This window comes from Pogoniulus pusillus, chromosome 31 (genome assembly GCF_015220805.1).
Source record: "Pogoniulus pusillus isolate bPogPus1 chromosome 31, bPogPus1.pri, whole genome shotgun sequence".
In the NCBI taxonomy this organism is placed as follows: Eukaryota; Metazoa; Chordata; class Aves; order Piciformes; family Lybiidae; genus Pogoniulus; species Pogoniulus pusillus.
In genome coordinates this window covers 3,053,800-3,075,610 of record NC_087294.1, presented here as the reverse complement: position 1 = coordinate 3,075,610, position 21,811 = coordinate 3,053,800, and the positions used below count along the sequence as shown (strand labels likewise).

Sequence of the window (21,811 nt, the reverse complement as noted above, 5' to 3'; positions counted from 1 at the left end):
GGTCTTGACCCCTCCCCAGGGGTGGGTCTGAACACTACCAGGTGATGGTTAGCCCAGTCCCCCTTCCTGTCTAAAGATCCATAAAAGCAGGGGGACTTTCTGTTTCACTCTCTCTCTGTGCTCCCTGCCTCTGTGCATCACCATCCTGCTCCTGGTTCTCTTTGTTTCACCACGTGGCCATCACCCACGAGGCAGACAAAGCCACCACCATCACAGCCGGGTTGTATTTATACCTTTTGTATTTGCTTTCCCTTCCCTATACCCTTGTAGCTTCCCTACCTCAGATACCTTTTTAAGTTATTGTTAAGCTTTTTTTTAACTTCCAAATGGAGTGAGATTCATTTATTTGGGTGTGCTTACATTTCCTCTCTCTACATCTAATCCCTTTCTTCTGGGAAGAAAGGGGGAAGAGGGAAGGGCACTCTATAAAACTGTTACTTGGTTCTATCAAATTTATTTGTGCCTCTGAAAATTTAAATTTGAACCCAGACAAGACCAGAAGAAGAAAATCTGTTAATGGGTCAAGTCTGTACCCACTTCAAGTGTGAGAACGATGACAGATGATAGTAATTTCTCTACACCTGCCTGCTTCCAGAGGCTCCAAACAGATTGTATAGGGTTAACACTCCTGGGGGAGTGACCCTGAACCTGACCCTGGGGGTCTTGGCCCCTCCCCAGGGGTGGGCCACACTCCAGGTGATGGTTAGCCCACTCCCCCCACTTCCTGTGGTATAAAAGACAGGAGTTCTCCTGTCTCTTTCTCTTTTTCCTGCGTTCACACACACTCACACTGCATACCGGCACACCACGTGGCAGCCACGAGGCAGAGACACCATCACACTACTTGGGTTGTATCCATCCCTGTTTATATTTTGCTGTTTTCCCTTCCTTATCCTTTGTAAACTCCCCTACCTCCAATCCCTTTTTCTAAGTTATTGTTAAACTTTTCCTTTTTAACTTCCAAATCGAGTGAGATTGATTTATTTGGGTGTCCCTACCTTTCTCTCTCTCCCTGTCTTTTGGGAAAAGGAGGGGGAAGAGGGGAGGGCACTCTATAAATTCTATAAATTGTCATTGGGTCTATTAAATTTATTAGAGTCTCTGGGAACCTGCATTTGAACCCAAGACACAGATACATGGAAGAAGCAACGTTACAGAATCCCATAAAAGTATCCAAGGCTAAAGTATTCAGTGCAAGGAAATTACCTGCTGTGTTCCCTAGTCGAACCTGAAGAGCAGATAAAGGAATCAGCCAGCGAAATTTAAAGGGGTCCAAGTCACCGTAATTATGTGCAGCACGAGCATTAGTAGTCTGCAAAAGGAAAACCAGCAAGGATGTTTCTAAGTAAAAGTAAAAATAGTGGGAGGGTTTTGTGTACCTCTTAAAAGACCTGCCTCTGAAGAGAGACTTATCAGGCTTTGTCCTTCGATACCTTCCTATGTGCCTGTAAATGTGTTTGAAACGGCGATGAGATGCACTTTGGAATTTTAATTGGTTCAACTCCTAAAAGAACTTGGGTTAATTGGGTAAGAATAATACTTTGCATGTAAGTACTACTAGGCAACAGTTTTCCCATGAAGGAGCCTGCAGACTGTTGATTAGTAGAACGCTGCTGCTGTTGCAACTTTTAGAGCCACTCCATCTGTTACAATAAGCATGGTTTAGTAGTCTGCCACGGGTACTCAGGACTTACAAGTTGCTACTTGACTTCAGCATTCCAGATTTGTAAGTGGGGATAGAGGAGGTTACAATGTCTCTTTTCCTTTCCTTTCAGAGTGATCAAGGGTCTATAGATGGAGGCTTTTAACCTACATGCTCTGTTAAGGTGCACCATTGTAAGTGCCATCTAGATGAATTTGAGATTCCTAGCTGGCAGTGTTTCTTACCCACCTGATGGAATTGACGTGGAGCTCAGAGATGCTGCTGCTTACTAATTAACAAAAAATATGTATTGCTGCACAGATATTGAGCACTTGTTTCCACTGTCATAGCCAGAATTCCAGTCCAGTGAAGGAAACTGGTGCTTCCCTGCAGTAACGTCAGCTTTCAAACACTTAGTCTTGCTGCTGACATATCTGTGGAAGCATTTCATGTTGCCTCCAACAGCAAAAGCTAGATTAATTTCTAGTTGTGCTTTGGCCCTTACAATTTTCTCCCTGTAAAGCCTCACAACAACTTTGTAGGCCTCCTGAGTGGCCTGTCCCTTCTTCCAAAGATTGTACATCCCTGAGTTGCAACCAAATCTTTCTGTTCAGCCGGGCTGGCCTCCTCCACAGATTCCTCCGCTGACCCATGGGGATGGTTTGCCCCTGTGCTGTCAAGACTTCCTTTGTAAAGTGTGTCCATCCCTCCTCAACTTTTTGCCCTTCGAGACTGCCTCCCAAGGGATTCTCTCTGTCAACCAGTCTCTGAAACGGGCCAAGGTCTGCCCAAGGTGACAGTTCTGCTGCCCCTCCTTTTTACTTCTCCAGCAATCAAGAACTCAATCATTTTGTGATGACATTAGATCATATGGTCCATCTCACGCTGCCACCATGCACAAATGCCCACCAGACTTACCATTTTCTTTTTCAGTTTGGAGTTCTCCTTATAGACCAGTATTACAGCCCTCTTAAAAACTAAAAGAAAAGAGGAAGGGAAACTGTTAATTACAGGTATAATAATCAGTGGAAATACTACAGAATCATAGAATGGTTTAGGTTGGAAGTGATCTCAAAGATCATCTACTTCCAACCTCCTGCTATAGGCAGGGACACCTCCCTCTAGAACAGGTCATTCAAGGTCTCATCCAGCCTAGCCTTGAACACCTCCAGGGAGGGAGCATCCACAACCTCCCTGGGCAACCTGTGCCAGTGTTTCACTCCCCTCACTGTAAAGAACTTCTTCCTAACATCTTGTTTAAATCTCCTCTCTGCCAGTTTAAACCCACTGCTCCTTGTCCTGTCATTACAAGGCTACTGTAGTCATAGCAATGTGAACAATGAGATAGGCAACCTGATGGAAAAGCACCTGCCCTGCATTAAGATTGTAACTGGGTTCACCACCCAAAACTTGTTCATGTAGTGCAGTATTTTTCCCTTGCATTTTGTTCTGAACATTTAGGATGCAGCCATGCTGCACATTGTCTCCTCTAACAGCAACTTGTCTCCTCTAAGTCCTCACATAAACAAAGAGAGCAGATGTAGGTGATGTAGGTCAGATGTTAAGGTTCCAATTTTCTTTTTATAATCAGTGGACACTTCCAAGTGGAACAAACAGCCTACTGCAAAGAGAGTTGTGCTAGTTTGAAGCAGGCTAGAATGTTTTGGTGAAAAGAACTAGATAATTGGCTGAAAAAGGAAAACAATGGTTGTGTCTCCTTCCCTCATCAGTCCCGCTGAGAGCTCTGGGAACAAGAAGTAAACATTAGATAACATTCTCCATTTTGCTCTCACTTTTGCTTTTGCCTTCAGACCAAGCCACATCTCCTTAACCTCACTGCCACCAACCTTCCTTCTTAACCTCTTGGCTGCATCTCTATTCTTTCTTGGGAACTGGGGAAAGGTTTAGAGGGGCCGGGGAAGGTGTTGGGGTGGTTTGAGAGTCCTGGGGACTCAGGTTTCTGGGGGGGGAGTTGTGCTTCTGTATCATTTATCCTTTGTATATTTCTGTATATAACTGTATATATTGTAAATAGCTGCTTGTATATTGTGCTGCTGTAAATAAATAGCTTCATTTATATTCCCAGAGTACATCTGAGTTAGCTGGGGCATTTCCAAAAGTGGGGGGGGGGGGGGGGGGCAGGTTACAGCCAAACCACCACAAGAGTGCTAGGAAAAAGAACACCAAGTCCCTTCTTCCTGCAGTTCAGTACTGGTTTAGATTGAAAGTCAATAATCTCAATTCCTGCTTTCCCACCTGCAGGAACTCTCCAGCTTCTACAACATCCAACTGGAGTGGCTCACTAACTTTACCTAATCCTCTAGCCTGGAGGCAGGGGCATGTCCCTCTCATTGATAAGAAGTAACAAACATAAGGACACAGAAACTGCAGGTGCACTAAGAGATTGCTCTGTGGAGCAGACTTGAATCTCAGACTCTACTGCTATATACTTCTATGCCTGGTTATGGATCCATGTTTCCTTCCAGTGGAAAAGAGGTGCAATGGTATGCAGCTGAGTCTCAGCCCTGTGTGATGCCAGGACACTGCCCTAGCAAGCACAGCTTTAAACACAGAGCTTGCCAGGTTCCTTTATGCATTAGGTGCATTTTCTAAGCTGGGCTCCCAAGTGACAAGTGAGCAGCCTAAGCTAAACATCAGGCCTGAACCCTTTCATTGATACATGTTCTGCTGGGAAGTGTCTGGCATTTGCAGATCACTGATGGGTTCACCTAAGAAACCTGGCAGGTAACTCCTGCATTCCCCTCCATAACCTGTCATAACCCAAGGCAGGAGGAAATGACAGCTCGGAGAAAAGAAGCTTCTCTCTTGTCAACCTGGAGATGTTTATTCAATGACATTTTCAAGACACATTTTTAAAGAAAAGGACAACTGCTTAAGATGTGTCACTGGAAGATTTAATTACTCAGGAAGTTATTAAATGATGAATCTAAATACATATGAAATAAATCTCTTGTTTGCATGCTGTCATTTCCACATACACTTTTCAGGTTCAAATAAGGTGCATGGAGATTTTGCTGCAGTTAGCTGGAAAGCAGAGGTTAGCCTGAATTCACAAGAGTAGAATACAGTGTGACTTTCTAACAGCCTCCTTGCAGGAACGGGGTGAAGAAGAAGAATAACAGACAGATTGTGACCTCGGTTCTCACAAGCAGCTGGGTAACTTATCTCAGAAGGGATAGATAACGGACACCTCGTCAGTGAGGAAAACAAGGCGTGGGTTGTGCTGATGGAGTGGGTTGCCCTTGACTAATTATGCCAATGTGCAGGCGTGTGCCTTATGCCCTGAGGGTATATATTGAGAGCAGAATGATCAATAAAGGTCTCTGGCATAATGCACATTGAATTGTCTGGAGTCCATGCCTTGATCACATTGATCTGCGGGGCACTGACCACGTTTCCCGCAGCAAGCTAATCAGGTTTCTGCAACACCTCCTTTGAAAGCTTGGCTTAGCAGATGATTGTAAAGAGAATATTGCCTCCCAAAAATCAGTTGGCCCACAGAGCAAACAGATGAAAACCTTTTTCATATTAGGAAACACAACTGTGTATTTTTTCACATGTGTCTACCCTAGATATCATAAGGCTCCACAGAAAGGAGATGGTGACTTCCACCTGGTGAGAAGACATAGAGTGATAATCTCTAGATCTGAAAGCACAGACAGCCATTAAGGAAGGCACTTACCAAACACTGTAAGTTCAAGATCTTTTCTTGCTTTGCTCAGGGATGGGAAAGGATTCAGCCAGGAAACTGTAGAGTGCATCAGAAGTTCTCCCATGGAAAGCTCTGTCACCTATATTGAATTATAGCAGTACATCACATAAATAGTTTGAATACATACATCAACACTGTAATCCACATGTGCGAGTGAAGCATTAAGAGGTACACATCAATAGCTTTAAAGACCTGTGTTTGCTGTATGTGCAGACAGAAAGGCAGACAGATCTGCACTGTGGTAGGAAAAGTGTGAATAATCCACTTCTTAAAATAGGTAACAACTATAAAATGTAATAGCCTCAAGTTATGGAAGCTGGATAGAAGTTCTCACTATTAATAACTCAGCAGATCATTAAGCTAATCTGATGACCTGTCACTTACCTATAGCCAGCTGTGAAACGATTGATTTATTAGCTGTAAGTATCTTTAGAGTAATTGGTATTAATGACCCTGTTAATGGCAGAATCAACAGAGGTCCTGTGTTCTGAAGCTACTTTCTTCTGTGGGACATAACACTGTGAAGAATCTCACAGGCTGTCAAGTTTTGTTTCCCCATAAATGATAACCAGGTAGCAATTTGACTTTTACTTGGAAGAAATAAAACAGCTGAGTGGGCATCTCTCATCTCAGCCTTTACAGGTTTGATCTGCTTAGCAATCATTGCATGTAAATGTCTCAGCTGAGACATGGCTGGCCCAATTCTGGGAGATGAGTGCACACAGTCTGTGTAACGAATGGGTTTTGCTCTGATAAACAGGTCTGGATGCCTCCACACTGGAAGCGTAGAGAATCAGAATAACAGACCTTCATGTGAAGTCCCTTTAATTGCCATTTTCATTTACACAGCTGAAAAAAAATATCTTAAGAACTCTACAGCATAAAATCCAAATGCCTTGGGGCATGGATAATTTATCTCTGCAACACTTAAGAGGAAGAGATTTTTTCTTACTCAGAACTGCTTGAAATTCTTCTCAGCCCAGAAGGCTGCTCTAGCAACTGCCTGAAGACTTCATTGTAATGTACTGACAAAAAGAGACTTGACAGGCAGATACGAAACAAGTCAAAATACTAAAGTTGAATAGAGAAAACTTAGCACAAGTCAGTTCCAAAGATCTCCTCAGGAAGAGATACAGACCCAACAGCAAGTGGGATAATGCTTCAGGTGTCCATAAAACACATTCCTTCTCTTACCTCCTTCTCTGTTCCACTTTGATCTGCAACCAGTTGGTCAAATACAGTGCCATAATCTTCATATATCTTCTGCATCTCATTGATGTGACTTGCAACTTTTTCCATTGCCTTCAGTGCTTCTATAAGGTTTAAAAACGTCACAGACAGCTGTGTCATTCACTTCTATTTTCTAAGCATGCCTTCTTTTTAATTGAATCCCACTTGAGACAGGCAAAATGACATAGTGTTCCCAAGTTTTGGTGAACAGAATTCTAGGCAGCAGTGCTTTCTCATAGCAATAGGAGAGGGAATGCTTTCAGATCAAAGTGCTTGGTGTCCTAAGTGCCTGCAGAGGCTGCAATAAACACTGAGATGCATGGATATTTGTAGTAATGTGAAAGTAACTGCAATTAATTTGTGCATCTTGTATATATTTGGCCACCAAGACCTCTAATCTACACCCAACCTAGAGTAAGTCATCTGATGAGCTTTAGGAGGACCAAACTGCATTTGGCTCACCACAGAATGGACAAAGAAATGCAGTGCTAGGTTATACAAGTTCTTCATTTGCATCCATGCATCCATGTGAAATGAAATGCTGGTGGCCAAGTTGTTTAAATCTTGTTTCACAGTATCACAGTATCATCAGGGTTGGAAGAGACCTCATAGATCATCAAGTCCAACCCTTTACCACAGAGCTCAAGGCTAGACCATGCCACCAAGTGCCACGTCCAGTCCTGCCTTGAACAGCTCCAGGGACGGCGACTCCACCACCTCCCCGGGCAGCCCATTCCAGTGTCCAATGACTCTCTCAGGGAAGAACTTTCTCCTCACCTCCAGCCTAAATCTCCCCTGGCACAGCCTGAGGCTGTGTCCTCTCGTTCTGGTGCTGGCCACCTGAGAGAAGAGAGCAACCTCCTCCTGGCCACAACCACCCCTCAGGTAGTTGTAGACAGCAATAAGGTCTGCCCTGAGCCTCCTCTTCTCCAGGCTAACCAATCCCAGCTCCCTCAGCCTCTCCTCGTAGGGCTGTGCTCAAGGCCTCTCCCCAGCCTCGTTGCCCTTCTCTGGACACGCTCAAGCATCTCAATGTCCCTCCTAAACTGGGGGGCCCAGAACTGAACACAGCACTCAAGGTGTGGTCTAACCAGTGCAGAGTACAGGGGCAGAATGACCTCCCTGCTCCTGCTGGCCACACCATTCCTGATGCAGGCCAGGATGCCACTGGCTCTCTTGGCCACCTGGGCACACTGCTGGCTCATGTTCAGGTGGGTATCAATCAGTACCCCCAGATCCCTTTCTCTTTTGCTGCTCTCAGCCACTCCGACCCCAGCCTGTATCTCTGCACGGGGTTGTTGTGGCCAAAGTGCAGCACCCTGCACTTGGAGCTATTGAAGCCATCCCCTTGGACTCTGCCCATCTGTCCAGGCAGTCAAGGTCTTGCTGCAGAGCCCTTCTGCCCTCCAACCCAGCCACATCTGCCCCCAGCTTAGTGTCTAAGCAAGGCTGACACTAGATCTCTTTAGACTTCTCTGCTGCTCCAGAAAGGAGTGGTACAAGGTCATGCTATTTCTCCAGTCCTGCCAGCTCTTAATGGTGCAGCATTTTAGCAGTTTGGCATCCATCCTGACCTGCAAGTAAGTCACCCCCAGCTTGGTTGTAAGGGCAAGGAAATATTATTAGAAGCTGCCTTTTAAGTCAGTAACAGCCTCGTGACGTTTTGCTGACAAAGTATTTTGCCTGAATCTATTTTGTAAAAAGGACAACCAATCCATGCAATAAATCTCTGGGCTTTCATCCACCAGGTGCTGCCAGGCCTGAACTGGAATTTGCCAGCATGAATTCCCAAACTTGTAAGCCCAGAAAAGCAAACAGTTCTAATCTATGTTAGACAGACAGGTCTTTCTGTGTGGGAAGACTGCAAAGCTGTGACACACATCTCTTCTATGCAGCCAAGTCATAGGCAAGTCTCAAACTGAAATTTCCTCCCATGTTCAAACTCTGACATGTTTCACGAACTGAGTTACAACCACAAGGTGGAGCTTTGGTCAGTGCTTCCCAAGTGGGGGAAATAACCCAATACTATGACCTGACATGCTTCTAAGCAAGAAGTGAGGAGAAAGACTCCTATTTGCCATGGCAAATCCTGGGTACACCTACTTCTCAAAGGGACTTAGACATATCAAGTTGGACTTTTTGCTAAAAGAACAACAAAGCTACTTGCTATTTTTAAGGAAAAGGAGGAAATTCTCTTTTTGAGAGAGGATCTGACAAGTTTTGTGCTATCTACCACAATGGCTACCTGCATCTTCAGAAAGAGATGGAAATAAGTCAATCCTGTAGGAAAAAACAGGAAGGCGTTACCTGTCAAATGATAGTGCTCCTCACTCTCATTGTCTGTCAGGGACACCAGCTCTTTTAAAAGCAGAGGATACTTCAGCACTCTCTGAACAGGCTTTATGAGGTATGACTCCAGGGTGGAAGAGTGTTGTTTTGTGGGATTCCGAGCATCCAGAAAGGCCTTAAAGGCACCATCTGTTTTGGCTAGATGTAAATAAAGGAGATGGTTACTGGAACATGAAAGTCATGAAACCTAAAATAATCTGAAAGCACAGAATTGCAAATGTTTAGCAACACCAAAATTCTCACCCTTTTAAGCAGATGGTGTACAGCACAGTTGACACTATTCATTTCATTAAATAATATGCACAAGAGCTAAGAGAGCAAGGTGAGATTATTCCTCAATGTATTTTTTTCACTGTACTGCAGTGGATGGCAGAGAAAGTGATTCCTAACTCCCTTTGGAACATGAACTGGATCTGCAGATAGCACAAACTTGTGGAAGAAGTTTTTGTAGCTAGCCAGGCTACTGCCTGGATGTTACAAAAGGAATCCTAGCCCACACCACAGAACTGCTGATCTTAACTACTCCTATTGAAAGATACCAAATTAGTCCTTGTTTTGTACCTATATTCTCTGCAAGTCAACAAGATTTGTTATGGCAGTTCAATACAATTTAATTCAGGCAGATTAACTACAGTAAAGAAAACAACAAATTACCTCTCTCAAGGACTTTCTGAACTTTGATGTGGTTTGCACAGAAGCCACTGTAGAGTTTAAAGTGATCAGCATAATACAGAAAGGATCCTCCAAGGGAAAAGAGCAGTTTCTGAAATCAACACAATCAAAATACTAATTCATTACAACAACCTTAAATAAATATTCAGGCACATAACACATAAATTCAACTTATATATGTATATTGCATAAATATACTACTGGTAGTAACTCCATGATGGTTTTGTATTTCTCTTGACTGTAGAGTGCAACCTATTTAGGCAAAGCCTTTAATTTTCTTCTTTCTCCCTGAGCAGGCAACACCACTGCAGGTATTTTCCCTTACTCTATCTTTCAGGCAACACAGGAACAAGAAACAACAGACAATTAAAAGGATGTGTTGCATGGGGGAAAAGCATGAGTGATATGAGGCAAGGCATAGAAGTGTCAAAGCCAGAAAGGACAGTGTAAAGAAACAGAGAGGACTGCTTTCCAACTGTTTTCCTTCTTCCAGGTAATTACAGGGCACCTCTGATGTTCTTGGATGAAGCAGAGTTTGAGAAAATATTGGAGGGACTGATTCATGGGCATGAGTTTAGAAAAATGTTTCCCCAAGCAAAGAAAGAGGAGTAGAGAGGGAGGAGGAAGAAAAGGAGGAGGGAGGAGGAAGACTATCCCTCTCCCCTCTTTTTAATCAATATTTGCTCCAGAGAAGGCAGCAAATGTCTGGGAGACCTGCCAGAAGTCTCGCCTGGTCCACTGCTAGGGAACCTCCTTCTCCCAGTTAGGGCAGATACTGGGCTGTGCCACTGTGACACAGTACAGCTGCTTACGCTTCATAAGCCCTCTTCTTGGACCTCACAACATGAGAAACACATGCAGCATTAAACAGGAAAATCTCCCAGGGTGTAGAGGGTGAACTGGGCACAGTGGAGGGTCTGACAGGGCAGGGCAGAACAGCAAGAAGAACCTTCCTACAAAGGAGTTCTGCCTCGCAAGCACTGCTAATTGACAGCACACTCTGCATCTTCCACATTGCCCCTTCTGCCGTGGGAAAGAAGCTAAGAGCAAGAAAAGCAGCACTTCTCTTTGTCTGATGAATAGAAATCTGCAATACAAACGAAAACTTTCAACATAAAAACAGATATAATGAAACTTGGGAGCTCTTCAAGTCAGGTTTTCACCAATACTTGGGAGGCACACCAGAAAGTATGAAACGAGAAAATACCTACCCGGAACTGGGATGGCGTTTCCAGTGTATTAAAATCTGAGGAAGAAGATATTCCATCTTCAAGGGTCTCCAAAAACACCTTTTGGAAATCCAGCATTTCTGGCAGACTGCCGAACAAGGACTCCATCTGAGAAAAACAGACAGCACTGATGCACCTGACAGTGGTCTTGCACAAGCAGTCCCTTAAGGAAACGGGACCGAGAGGTTGCAGAGGCCAAGAACATCTTTGATAATACTTCTTAAAATGATTTCTTTTAAATTCTCCTCAAATAGCAAAGATTTCTTAGCAGTTAGGTCAGAATAACAACTACCATTTTGAAAAGTAGTGATGCATGAACCAGACAGAAAGACACTGACTGCTCTAATTCCTATTTGCTATCTTTGTTGCTTCCTTTTGCCATCAAGCTTTCAGCAACGAAACCCCCAAGTGCCACGTTCTTAACCCACAGAAGAATGAAAGGCATCTTTCACTTGTCCCCTTACCTCATCCTGGGTAAGGAAGGTTTCACTTTGAAGGGGTTCCAAATACAGCTCAAAGAGGCAGCTCAAGTCCTGCAAAAAAAGATAATTCATTCACTTTTTCTGTAAGTTTGAAATTGTTCTTTAAGTGACAAGTGTAGGATAGGGGTAATGAGCTAGAGATACAATTCTGTAACAAAATCACCCATGTGCTGTTAGCACTAAAGCGATGCTAAATTAGACACAAATTGATTTCAGTGTAATGATTTCGTTTCGGCTTTAAGACTTTATAGCTTGATTATAACACCTTGTACTTTAGCATAGGAGGAGAAGAAAATGTTGCAGAGTCCATGTATATGAACAGCATCAAATGTTTGAGTCGTGTCTGTTACACAGACCATATAAATAGCCACTCATTTAAACACTGGTAGTAATATTCAGAAGGACAGGGGACATTTTTCACTCCTATTGGCTCAGTTCTGTTGTCAGGGGGGATGTGCTCAAGGGCTTTTTCAGCCACTTTTCCAAAGAACTGGTGCCACTTTGAACACTTCCTATCCCACAGCACAGCATGGCAGCAGGGCTGGGGTTCTCTGACCCTGAGAAGAAGAAATGGCAGAAATTCTCATGAAGGAGTAATGAGCACCTCCCTGAGAACACTCTAATCATCATGTGTCTAGTGTAAAAGTTCACACCTGTCAGTGACCTCCATGGTCCTTCCTTTGCTCAAGCAACCCCCCCTGTAAGAAATATCAGCTGGACATACGTGAGGGTCTGTGTTCAGTGAAGCTTTCTCAAGTTTAACAGCATATGGCTATGTAGGTGCACTGGGGGATGTACCAGCACTACCTGATCGAGAGCCTTGTGTTTTCTATAGAATCATAGAATCAACCAGGTTGGAAGAGACCTCCAAGATCATCCAGTCCAACCTAGCACCCAGCCCTAGCCAGTCAACCAGACCATGGCACTAAGTGCCTCAGCCAGTTTTTTCTTGAAGACCCCCAGGGACGGTGCCTCCACCACCTCCCTGGGCAGCCCATTCCAATGCCAATCACTCTCTCTGTGAAGAACTTCTTCCTAATATCCAGCCTATACCTACCCTGGCACAACTTGAGACTGTGTCCCCTTGTTCTATTGCTGGTTACCTGGGAGAAGAGGCCACCCCCAACCTGGCTACAATGCCCCTTCAGGTAGTTGTAGACAGTAATAAGATCACCCCTGAGCCTCCTCTTCTCCAGGCTGCACACCCCCAGCTTCCTCAGCCTCTCCTCATAGGGTTTGTGTTCCAGGCCCCTCACCAGCTTTGTTGCCCTTCTCTGGACACCTTCCAGCACCTCAACATCCCTCTTGAATTGAGGGGCCCAGAACTGGACACAGTACTCAAGGTGTGGTCTGACCAGTGCTGAGTACAGGGGAAGACTCAGGATCTCTATGTGTTTTGAGATCCACTAAAACGATTCCTCCTTGCTGAAGGCCAATGAAATCAATGTTTGCATGTTTCTTTTGTCACATGAATTTGTGGTTTATTAAAAGACAAGACATATATGTAACCAATTATGGACTAACCAGTCAAAGGAGAAATAAGAGATGTGTGACACTACCACCAACTGTAGTACTGCATTTTAGCTCTGTTGATTCAAAGGTAAGTATGCACTATTTTCCACATGTATCTTTTTTCCTAACTTCTAGCAGACTGTTTTCTTCTTCTACCAGATTTATTTTGATCTTCAAAATGAGAGAAACATCCCACAGAAATCCCCTGTATTAACATATTTCAGATATTTGCTCTCCACAGATTACCACTCTCCAATATAAATACAAATGGACAAGAACTAAAGCTCCTAGAACAAATCCTACAGCCTTTACTACAGGACCAAGACTGTTGACCTCAACAGGAACAATTATATAAGGAGACTTTGTAGGTTACAGCCCTTATAGAGGGCTGGTTAAATAAAGATATGCATGAAATACGCTAAGGCCATCCACAAATCACTGTCATCTGTAGCTAGCCAGACTTTATGCTCTTGGTTTGTTTTTACCTTGACATAAGACTTCTCAGTGTCCATCAGTTCTTGGATGACTTTTCTCAGCCTGTCTGCATCAGAGAGGTGGCGAGCCAGAGGCCGTGGAGGTGGATCCTGGTTGTCCTTCTGACTTTCCATACTGTTTGCTTGGCCTTCTTGGAAGTTCCGGCACAACACGCTGATTTGTTCGGCACTCTGTTGAACGGGCAGAAAGAGAGAAGCACTGATGCTTGGCAATGTAAGCTGGACTGCACTTGGTTTTCAGTTCCTCCAGTTTTCTTCTTCTTCCAAATCTGGGGGCTAGAGCCCACCACTGATTGTTGTCAAGTACGTATCCCGATAGCTTTGAACAGCTTGAATTGGTAGCAGGTCCAGATCACAACAATAAAATGAAATGAAATATTTCTAGTGGTTTTCCCAGTGCAAATAATTTTCAGTCTTTAGGCATAAGCTTGTGGAATGCAAAAGATGAGAGCACACTCGAATATATCATATACTTTGATTCTTAGGACACTAGGGTCACTCTGTCGTAATTTGCAACACTTACCGCATCACAGAATCACAGGGTTAGCCAGGTTGGAAAAGACCTCTAAGATAATTGAGGCCAACCTATCACCTAACTCTTCTAATTAACTAAATGTGGCACTAAGTGCCTCATTCAGCCTCCTCTTAAGCACCTCCAGGGATGGTGACTCCACTACCTCCCTGGGCAGCCCATTCCAATGGCAAACTCTTTCCATGAGGAACTTCCTAACATCCAGCCCAAACCTGCCCTGGTGCAGTTTTGAGACTGTGTCCTCTTGTTCTGTCGTGAGTGCCTGGGAGAAGAGACCAACCCCCACCTGCCTACAACCTCCTTCCACGTAGCTGGACTCAGCTGGCTCTGGAAATATGAATGAAGCTTATATTTACAGCTAGCACAATATACAAGCAGATAGTTACAGTATATACAGTTATAGACAGAAATAGACAAGGGAAAAGGTAATACAGAAACACAACTCCCCTCCCAGAAACCTGAGTCCCCAGGAGGGGCTCCCAACTGCCCTTCCACCTTCTCCCACCCCTCTACATTACCCCAGACATTGCCTTGTGCCCCAAAGAATAATGGAGGGTCAGCCAGGGGGGCTAGGAAGCAAAGTGGATTAATCAGAGAGACAGAAGGTGAGGTTAGAGAGAGAAATGCAGCTCAAAGCCCAGGCTGTGCCTGAATGCCTTATCTGTGTTTTTACTCTTGTTCTTATACATCTCAGCAAGCCTATGAGTGAAGTAGACATCACCATTGTTTCCTTTTCACAGCCTATAATCTAGCTCTTCTCACCAAAACATTCTAGCTAGCTTCAAACTAGCACACCCTTCATAGGAGATTTTTGAGACCATGTAAGACCCAATTCTCAACTCTTTTGTGCCCACTGTAGCACTTACATTTTGGACAAAGCCAGCATGAGATGCTACTTCATTAGAGAATAATTTCACATTCACTGCTACCTACACATAGCACAAGCCATGGAAAATGTAGGAATGTGCTGTGCCAGTGAAACCACAAAGTGCACAGCAGGTTCTGGACCAAGAGCCCAGTATTCCTGAGAAACTTCATAACAAATAGAGAGGAATAAAAGGTATTCTTGCCTCACATTTGTCCCCCAAACTCCCTTACTCCCAGTTTGAGATCTCCATCTTTTTTCCACACTGCTCTGGGTGCTACTTTTGACCTCAAAGACTAAACAATGTCCTGCTCTTTATTCATTTTGTTGTTTAAAACAACTCTAGCAACAACCCCTGGGGACATAATTTTCCCATTTGTCATGTGTGCATAGGAGAGGTCCAGCCTCTGCCCTTTTACTCACCACAGCTGGGACTTCACAGCCACCTTGGTGTTCTGGGTGTCAAAGAAGAGTCTGGCAGTCCAGTGCCCTTAAACCATCACTCAAGGGGAGCCTCAAGCTGACACTACACACACGCATTGTAACCTTGAGTTAAGGTGAGAAATAACCCTGAATTTGCTCTGACAATGACATTGCAACATCCAGCAAAGGCAGAACTGATCATAGAACCATAGAATCATAGAATCAACCAGATTGGAAGAGATCTCCAAGATCATCCAGTCCAACCTAGCACCCAGCCCTAGCCAGTCAACTAGACCATGGCACTAAGTGCCTCATCCAGGCTTTTCTTGAAGACCCCCAGGGACGGTGCCTCCACCACCTCCCTGGGCAGCCCATTCCAATGCCAATCACTCTCTCTGGGAAGAACTTCTTCCTAACATCCAGCCTATACCTACCCTGGCACAACTTGAGACTGTGTCCCCTTGTTCTATTGCTGGTTGCCTGGGAGAAGAGGCCACCCCCCACCTGGCTACAATGCCCCTTCAGGTAGTTGTAGACAGTAATAAGATCTGGTACACTCCTTCAGCATAAGGCCAAGACTGTACTTAGTGAATGATAAAATAATTATTTATGCCTACTTTTATTGTGTGCAGCTCATCAGAGTGAAAAACTGGTTAAAAGCAAAGCCCAGATGACTGACTGTGTGCAAGGCTGCAAGGTAGCTGGGTGCAGAGAAAAGCTGAGGAGAGCATACAGCAAAAGCAACTTCTTTTTTTCAGGACCATGTATAAGAGATTGCAAGCAGTTTCAGCATACCTTAGGCACTCAACAGCAGACAGAGGAGTCTAAAAACCCCAAACTTTAGACTAACAGTGCTAGCTTTGAATGACACCTGGCATTTACATAAGTTTTCTAGAAAAAAAACAATGCCAGGGAGAATGAAGTTAAGCAGCACAGTACTGTCCATCAGCCATTTTCACTGCTTTTCCAACAAAGCTCTATAAATCCTTCCACAGACCTAGCAGGCAGGGGAAACAGCCTCCTGCCCCACTCTTTCTTGGCCTTTAAGAAAACTGAAGGATGTGTGGAAGCAGCCTTGAGGAACTTTTTTTTTTAATCCCTGCATGTTTGTGACTCATCCTTATGTTCCACATCCATTTGCACAGTGAACACAGATTGCTTATGGTGACCTTAGAAGGCCAAGTTTGAGCCCAAAGAATTGTCAGCATGAGCCACAGCAGTCAGCCACCACAGTGCTGCTCAGCTTGTCAGATGGAGATGAAGCAGGTCTCACTTTCAGTAACACTCCTGGTAGGAAACATGGGAGATTATTCCTCTAAAGTTAATAAAGGATACTCTAGCAAGGAACCTCTTTTCTCCTTGCAGGAGGTATATCATCATGTGAGGTTGTTCTATCCCCACCAGAGGTATATCATCATGTGAGGTTGTTCTATCCTCATCAGAGGTATATCATCATGTGAGGTTGTTCTATCCCCACCAGACGTATATCATCATGTGAGGTTGCTCTATCCCCACCAGAGGTATATCATCATGTGAGGTTGTTCTATCCCTACCAGAGGTATATCATCATGTGAGGTTGCTCTATCCCCACCAGAGGTATATCATCATGTGAGGCTGTTCTATCCTCACCAGAGGTATATCATCATGTGAGGTTGTTCTATCCCCACCAGAGGTATACCATCATGTGAGGTTGCTCTATCCCCACCAGAGGTATACCATCATGTGAGGTTGTTCTATCCCCACCAGAGGTATATCATCATGTGAGGTTGCTCTATCCCCACCAGAGGTATACCATCATGTGAGGTTGTTCTATCCCCACCAGAGGTATATCATCATGTGAGGTTGCTCTATCCCCACCAGAGGTATACCATCATGTGAGGTTGTTCTATCCCCACCAGAGTTAAATATCTCCATAAAATTAATCATCAAGAGCGCAGAAGACATTAATCAGCAGTGGTTAAGCATTAGCACAACAATTTCATGGCTACCTTGTGACTTTCTACTAAATTACACTGACTGAGCATAAATGATGCACAAGGTCAATTAGTGCTATGGTGCCTCTGCTCGTTGCAGTTATGTTATCCTCATTTGCACGCCTCGTGCTCCACCAGTTGGTCAGCCTTTGTTTGACAAAGTGATGTGAAGGAATTTTTGAGCAGGTTTAGAAAACCCTGTGGCCTAAGAAAGACTCCTTGGAGGGGTTAGAACCATGCATATCCTTTGATGAGTTCTCAGATTTCTGTACCCTTCTGCAGGACACTGACCACATCTACAGGGTAATCAGCATCCTCTGAATTGCTTATCTGAAGAGGAAGCATACTCAGACAACATCCTGCAGAAACAGATTAGTCTTCTACCTTCTGAAAACAAACAGCCATCAGCTCAGCTCTGCCTGATGTATTTCAGGAAGGCTGAATGCACCAGTCAGCAGAAGAAACACAATCACACAGCACTTTGAGAAATCTACAACTGGCCAGAGACCTCTACATCCCTTACTCTGTGAGAAAGGAAAGTTCTTGGAGATGTCTATCAGTGCTCCTTTGTGTTAGAAGATGCTTCTCTCCAGAAAGCAGCCCTAACAGCTGTCAGTTCTTTGTGAGTCCATCACTCTGCAGGCTTCTGTCATCTTCAGACTGGGAAGTACTTTGTAAGAAACAACATAAAAGGGCTAGAAAATTGCAGGTCTTAGCTACCTTAAAGCCTACTAGAAAAAAAAGCTGCCTTACATTACACACCAACACACAAGTGCACTCCTCTAAACTGGTTTTAAAGACTAGAAAATACCATCTGAGTTCCACTGAAAAACGACTTGTGGGATTTTCTCCACAGGTACTGAGGGAAGACTGCCACCCAGCTTCAGGCAACAGGCACTGAAACAAAGTGGCAGCCTCAGCCATCACTTATCTTCTGGTCCCTCTCCTTTTTTCCCTCAACTTCGAGGCTTCTCAGAACACAAAACAGTTCCTGCCTCACACTGATGAAGTTTCAGGGGTATCACAGTATCATCAGGGTTGGAAGAGACCTCACAGATCATCAAGTCCAACCCTTTACCACAGAGCTCAAGGCCAGACCATGGCACCAAGTGCCACGTCCAGTCCTGCCTTGAACAGCTCCAGGGACGGCGACTCCACCACCTCCCCGGGCAGCCCATTCCAGTGTCCAATGACTCTCTCAGGGAAGAACTTTCTCCTCACCTCCAGCCTAAATCTCCCCTGGCGTAGCTTGAGGCTGTGTCCTCTCGTTCTGGTGCAGGCCACCTGAGAGAAGAGAGCAACCTCCTCCTGGCCACAACCACCCCTCAGGTAGTTGTAGACAGCAATAAGGTCTCCCCTGAGCCTCCTCTTCTCCAGGCTAACCAATCCCAGCTCCCTCAGCCTCTCCTCGTAGGGCTGTGCTCAAGGCCTCTCCCCAGCCTCGTTGCCCTTCTCTGGACACGCTCAAGCTGCTCAGTTTCACTGTGTCACTTGCACATCTTTTAATTGTAATGTTTAAAACATTGCTAAAGACATTTAAAAACCCAAAGTGTTCACTCAGATCCTTCACAGCAATAAGCCAAGCACAGAGTTATGATGTAAGAGGCAATGCCTCTTTGCCCCATTATGAAAAGCTGCCCTGCCAGACGTTACCAGGGCAGATAAGAGGAGAGAAATTAACCCCACCAACTTGTGAGTCAGAATTTCCCCATTTTGGGGAGGTTTACATTAGCAAAGTCAGCCTGCTCTAGCTGCACAAGTTGGTGTCACCCACCTCATCTAGAAATGACAAGTACAGTAAAGTAAGAGGGGTTGATGATCCAGTAACTGTTTCCCAACAGCGACAGCACATGCCAAGGCCAGGAAGAAAGCTGAACATCTGTGTAAAAAGCTAAGATGTAACCAACCTGACATGGTGTCTGACCTATTAATATGAACTGCATGGTGACACCATCTTCTCTCTCACTTGCTACAAACAGAGAGGTGTTCACCTTTTCCCTTGGCTGTAAACTGCTGGTGGCTTAGATTCTTGACTGAAAAGCTAGTTATAAACCAACTCACACAGCAAGGATGTGGGCCCAAGAGCCCGCATCAACCAGATCACAAGGACCAGCAGCTCTCACTGACTTCATAGATGCTGTGCTCAGCTTCTCTGAAATCAGTCTCCAGAGTCATCTGACCCAACACATACCAGAGTGAAAGACAAAACAGAAATCACTTCCATCTCAGAGTATGAAATCTCAACCATGCAAAACATAAAGATGAGATCACCAGAAGAACAAAGAGTGAGGAGCCTGACAGCCTGGGTCACACAGAGGAGACTCTGGTCAGGTGCCTGCATTGCAAATTTTCTCAGACCCTGGTCTTGTGAAAATACTGTCACTCTTCCCCATGTCCTTACCCTGATGTTGCCAATTTTTAATGCAGAAGGCTCGTGTAGCTTTCTGTCACCTGGGTAACATATCCACAGTCTGCTTATATTCCTCCAAAAGTGCCTTGATCATAGCTCTTAGTTTTTTTCCAAGCTCTTTCCACAATCCTAAGTTATTTGTGAAAAAACAGTTAAATAGCTAAAGAACCCCAGAAAAGTAGTTAAAACATTCATGCTGCAGTCACTTCCAAATTTCCCTGAGGAACCTTGTTAAAACCACCCCAACCATCTTGTCAGAGTCTGGATCGTGATGCAGTCCTTTCTCTGGCAGATGCAAGAAGTAACTCTGGCAGCAAACAACACAGGCAACCAACCTGCCCTCCCCTCTCCCAAACTTCGAAGAGCCCAAACCTTTTCCCAGGCAGCAGTGTGGTAGAGACTTAGCCACCACAATCCATTATGTGATTATTAATGATGGGACAACGACCACTGACGGAGCCCAGCGAGCCTGCCGAGCCGGCGCAGCCCTGTGCCTCAGCCCCGTGAAGCAGCAAGCTCCCACCCAGCTCAGCCCACGCCGCTGCCCAACTCACCAAAGAGAACATCCTGTGCAGGGAGCCGCAGGCTGCTGCTGCCTGCTGCTGGGTCTTGCGAGCCAGCGCTAAACTCTTGGCTCTGGCTTTACTCCTCCTGAAGGCAGGCATTGTGCCTGGCGAACACCAGCTCTGCCAAAGGAAAAGGCCCCTCGGAAGGAAGCCACGGGCGCTGTGACCCCCACGAACACACCTCCTCCTCCGAGCTCAGCCGAACAAGTTTCTCTTCTGTGCCGCTCAACACAAATCAGAGAGGCTGTGGATGTCCCAGCGCAGTGAGGGTAAACAGCACACCAGAGCGCCAACAGACCTACCGTGTCTGCCTCTACTACAGACGCAGGGAAAGCGTGCCAGATGAGGGGGCTTGTGTTTTGAGTAAGTAGCCTGATGTAGCGAATGCAGGACAAAGCACAGTTACGGCAGGGGACGATGGACTTCACCTCCCTAGACGTGTGTCTGTCTTTGTGCCTTTGAAATCCACTGCATAAACAAAATATCAGGTGCTTTGAGAAAATTAGCCAAATAGCTAAAAATATCTAGAGGGTGCTGACTGCCCTGAAGGTCAGCATGAATTCTGAGTGCTACTGATGCTCCGTGTCAAGGGTGTGCGCAGCTAAATGGTGTGGCATACAAATGCTCTGGCAATAAGAAAATGGAAAACAAGCAGGCAGCTCTCTGGATGACTTCTTCACATAATTGTCTTGTCCTTTTTTTGAACTTTTTAATTCTAATTACATCAATAAAAACTCTGCTCAGTAATAATTTAGGCTTCGAAGTAGGAGTCCCCATGTTGATATATTTACATAAAACCAATCAGAGCTACAGATGGACTGTTCTTAATATAATGCAACTTTAAATAAAACATTACAAGACATGACACCACAGAGCTGAATAGCCACAAGACTAGCAAGCAATTCATTAATCAAAAGAGGACTAGTCGCCGTCCCTGGGGCACTTTAAGGCAAGGTTGGACATGGCATTTGGTGCCATGGTCTAGCCTTGAGCTCTGTGGTAAAGGGTTGGACTCGATGATCTGTGAGGTCTCTTCCAACCCTGATGATACTATGATACTATGATATGATACTATGACTACACCAGTGACATAACAAAACACAAAAGCTCCCATGGTCTCTCTGTTGCAACACTGTCAGAGTGCTCAACTTCATTGCTTATATATAAGACTTCATTCAACACTGCCCTTGCCACTGCCTACGGCTTTCTAGCAAGCCCTTTTCTTGAACCCAAATAATACACCAAGCCTGGATATCTATCACACACAGAATGAGAGAATATTAGGGGTTAGAAGAGACTTCAAATGATCATCTAATTCAACCCAGCTGACAGAGCAGGATCACCTAGAGTAGGTGACACAGGACTGCATCCAGGAGGGTTCTGAATGTCTCCAGAGAGGGAGACTTCACAGCTTCTCTGAGCAGCCTATTCCAGTGCTCTGTCACCCTCACAGTAAAAGGTTTTTCCTTATGTTCATGTGGAACCTCCTATGCTCCACTTGCACCCACTGCCCCTTGTTCTATCATTGGACATCACTGAGGAGAGACTGGCTCTGTTCTCCTGACACTTACCCTTCACATACCTATAAACACTAGTGGGGTCATAGAATGGTTTAGGTTGGAAGAGACCTCAAAGATCATCCAGTTTATCTCTTAGTCTCCTCTCATTCTCCAAGCTAAAGATCCCAGCTCCCTCAGCC

At 44.8% G+C, this 21,811-nt stretch overlaps 1 protein-coding gene across 6 annotated transcripts in view; it reads right to left on the bottom strand.

Moving 5' to 3' along the window:
• TIAM2 (TIAM Rac1 associated GEF 2) overlaps positions 1–21,811 on the bottom strand; it is a 188,922-nt gene that overhangs the window by 4,778 nt on the left and 162,333 nt on the right. For all 6 annotated transcript variants that reach the window (XM_064169196.1, XM_064169195.1, XM_064169198.1 and 3 more), the window contains 9 exons: positions 13,335–13,514; positions 11,320–11,388; positions 10,838–10,963; positions 9,609–9,717; positions 8,913–9,092; positions 6,570–6,688; positions 5,346–5,454; positions 2,561–2,619; positions 1,207–1,312 (listed from right to left, as the gene is read on the bottom strand). In XM_064169196.1, coding sequence (XP_064025266.1) covers positions 1,207–1,312; positions 2,561–2,619; positions 5,346–5,454; positions 6,570–6,688; positions 8,913–9,092; positions 9,609–9,717; positions 10,838–10,963; positions 11,320–11,388; positions 13,335–13,514 — 1,057 coding nt within the window. The remainder of the gene's footprint in view (positions 1–1,206; positions 1,313–2,560; positions 2,620–5,345; positions 5,455–6,569; positions 6,689–8,912; positions 9,093–9,608; positions 9,718–10,837; positions 10,964–11,319; positions 11,389–13,334; positions 13,515–21,811) is intronic.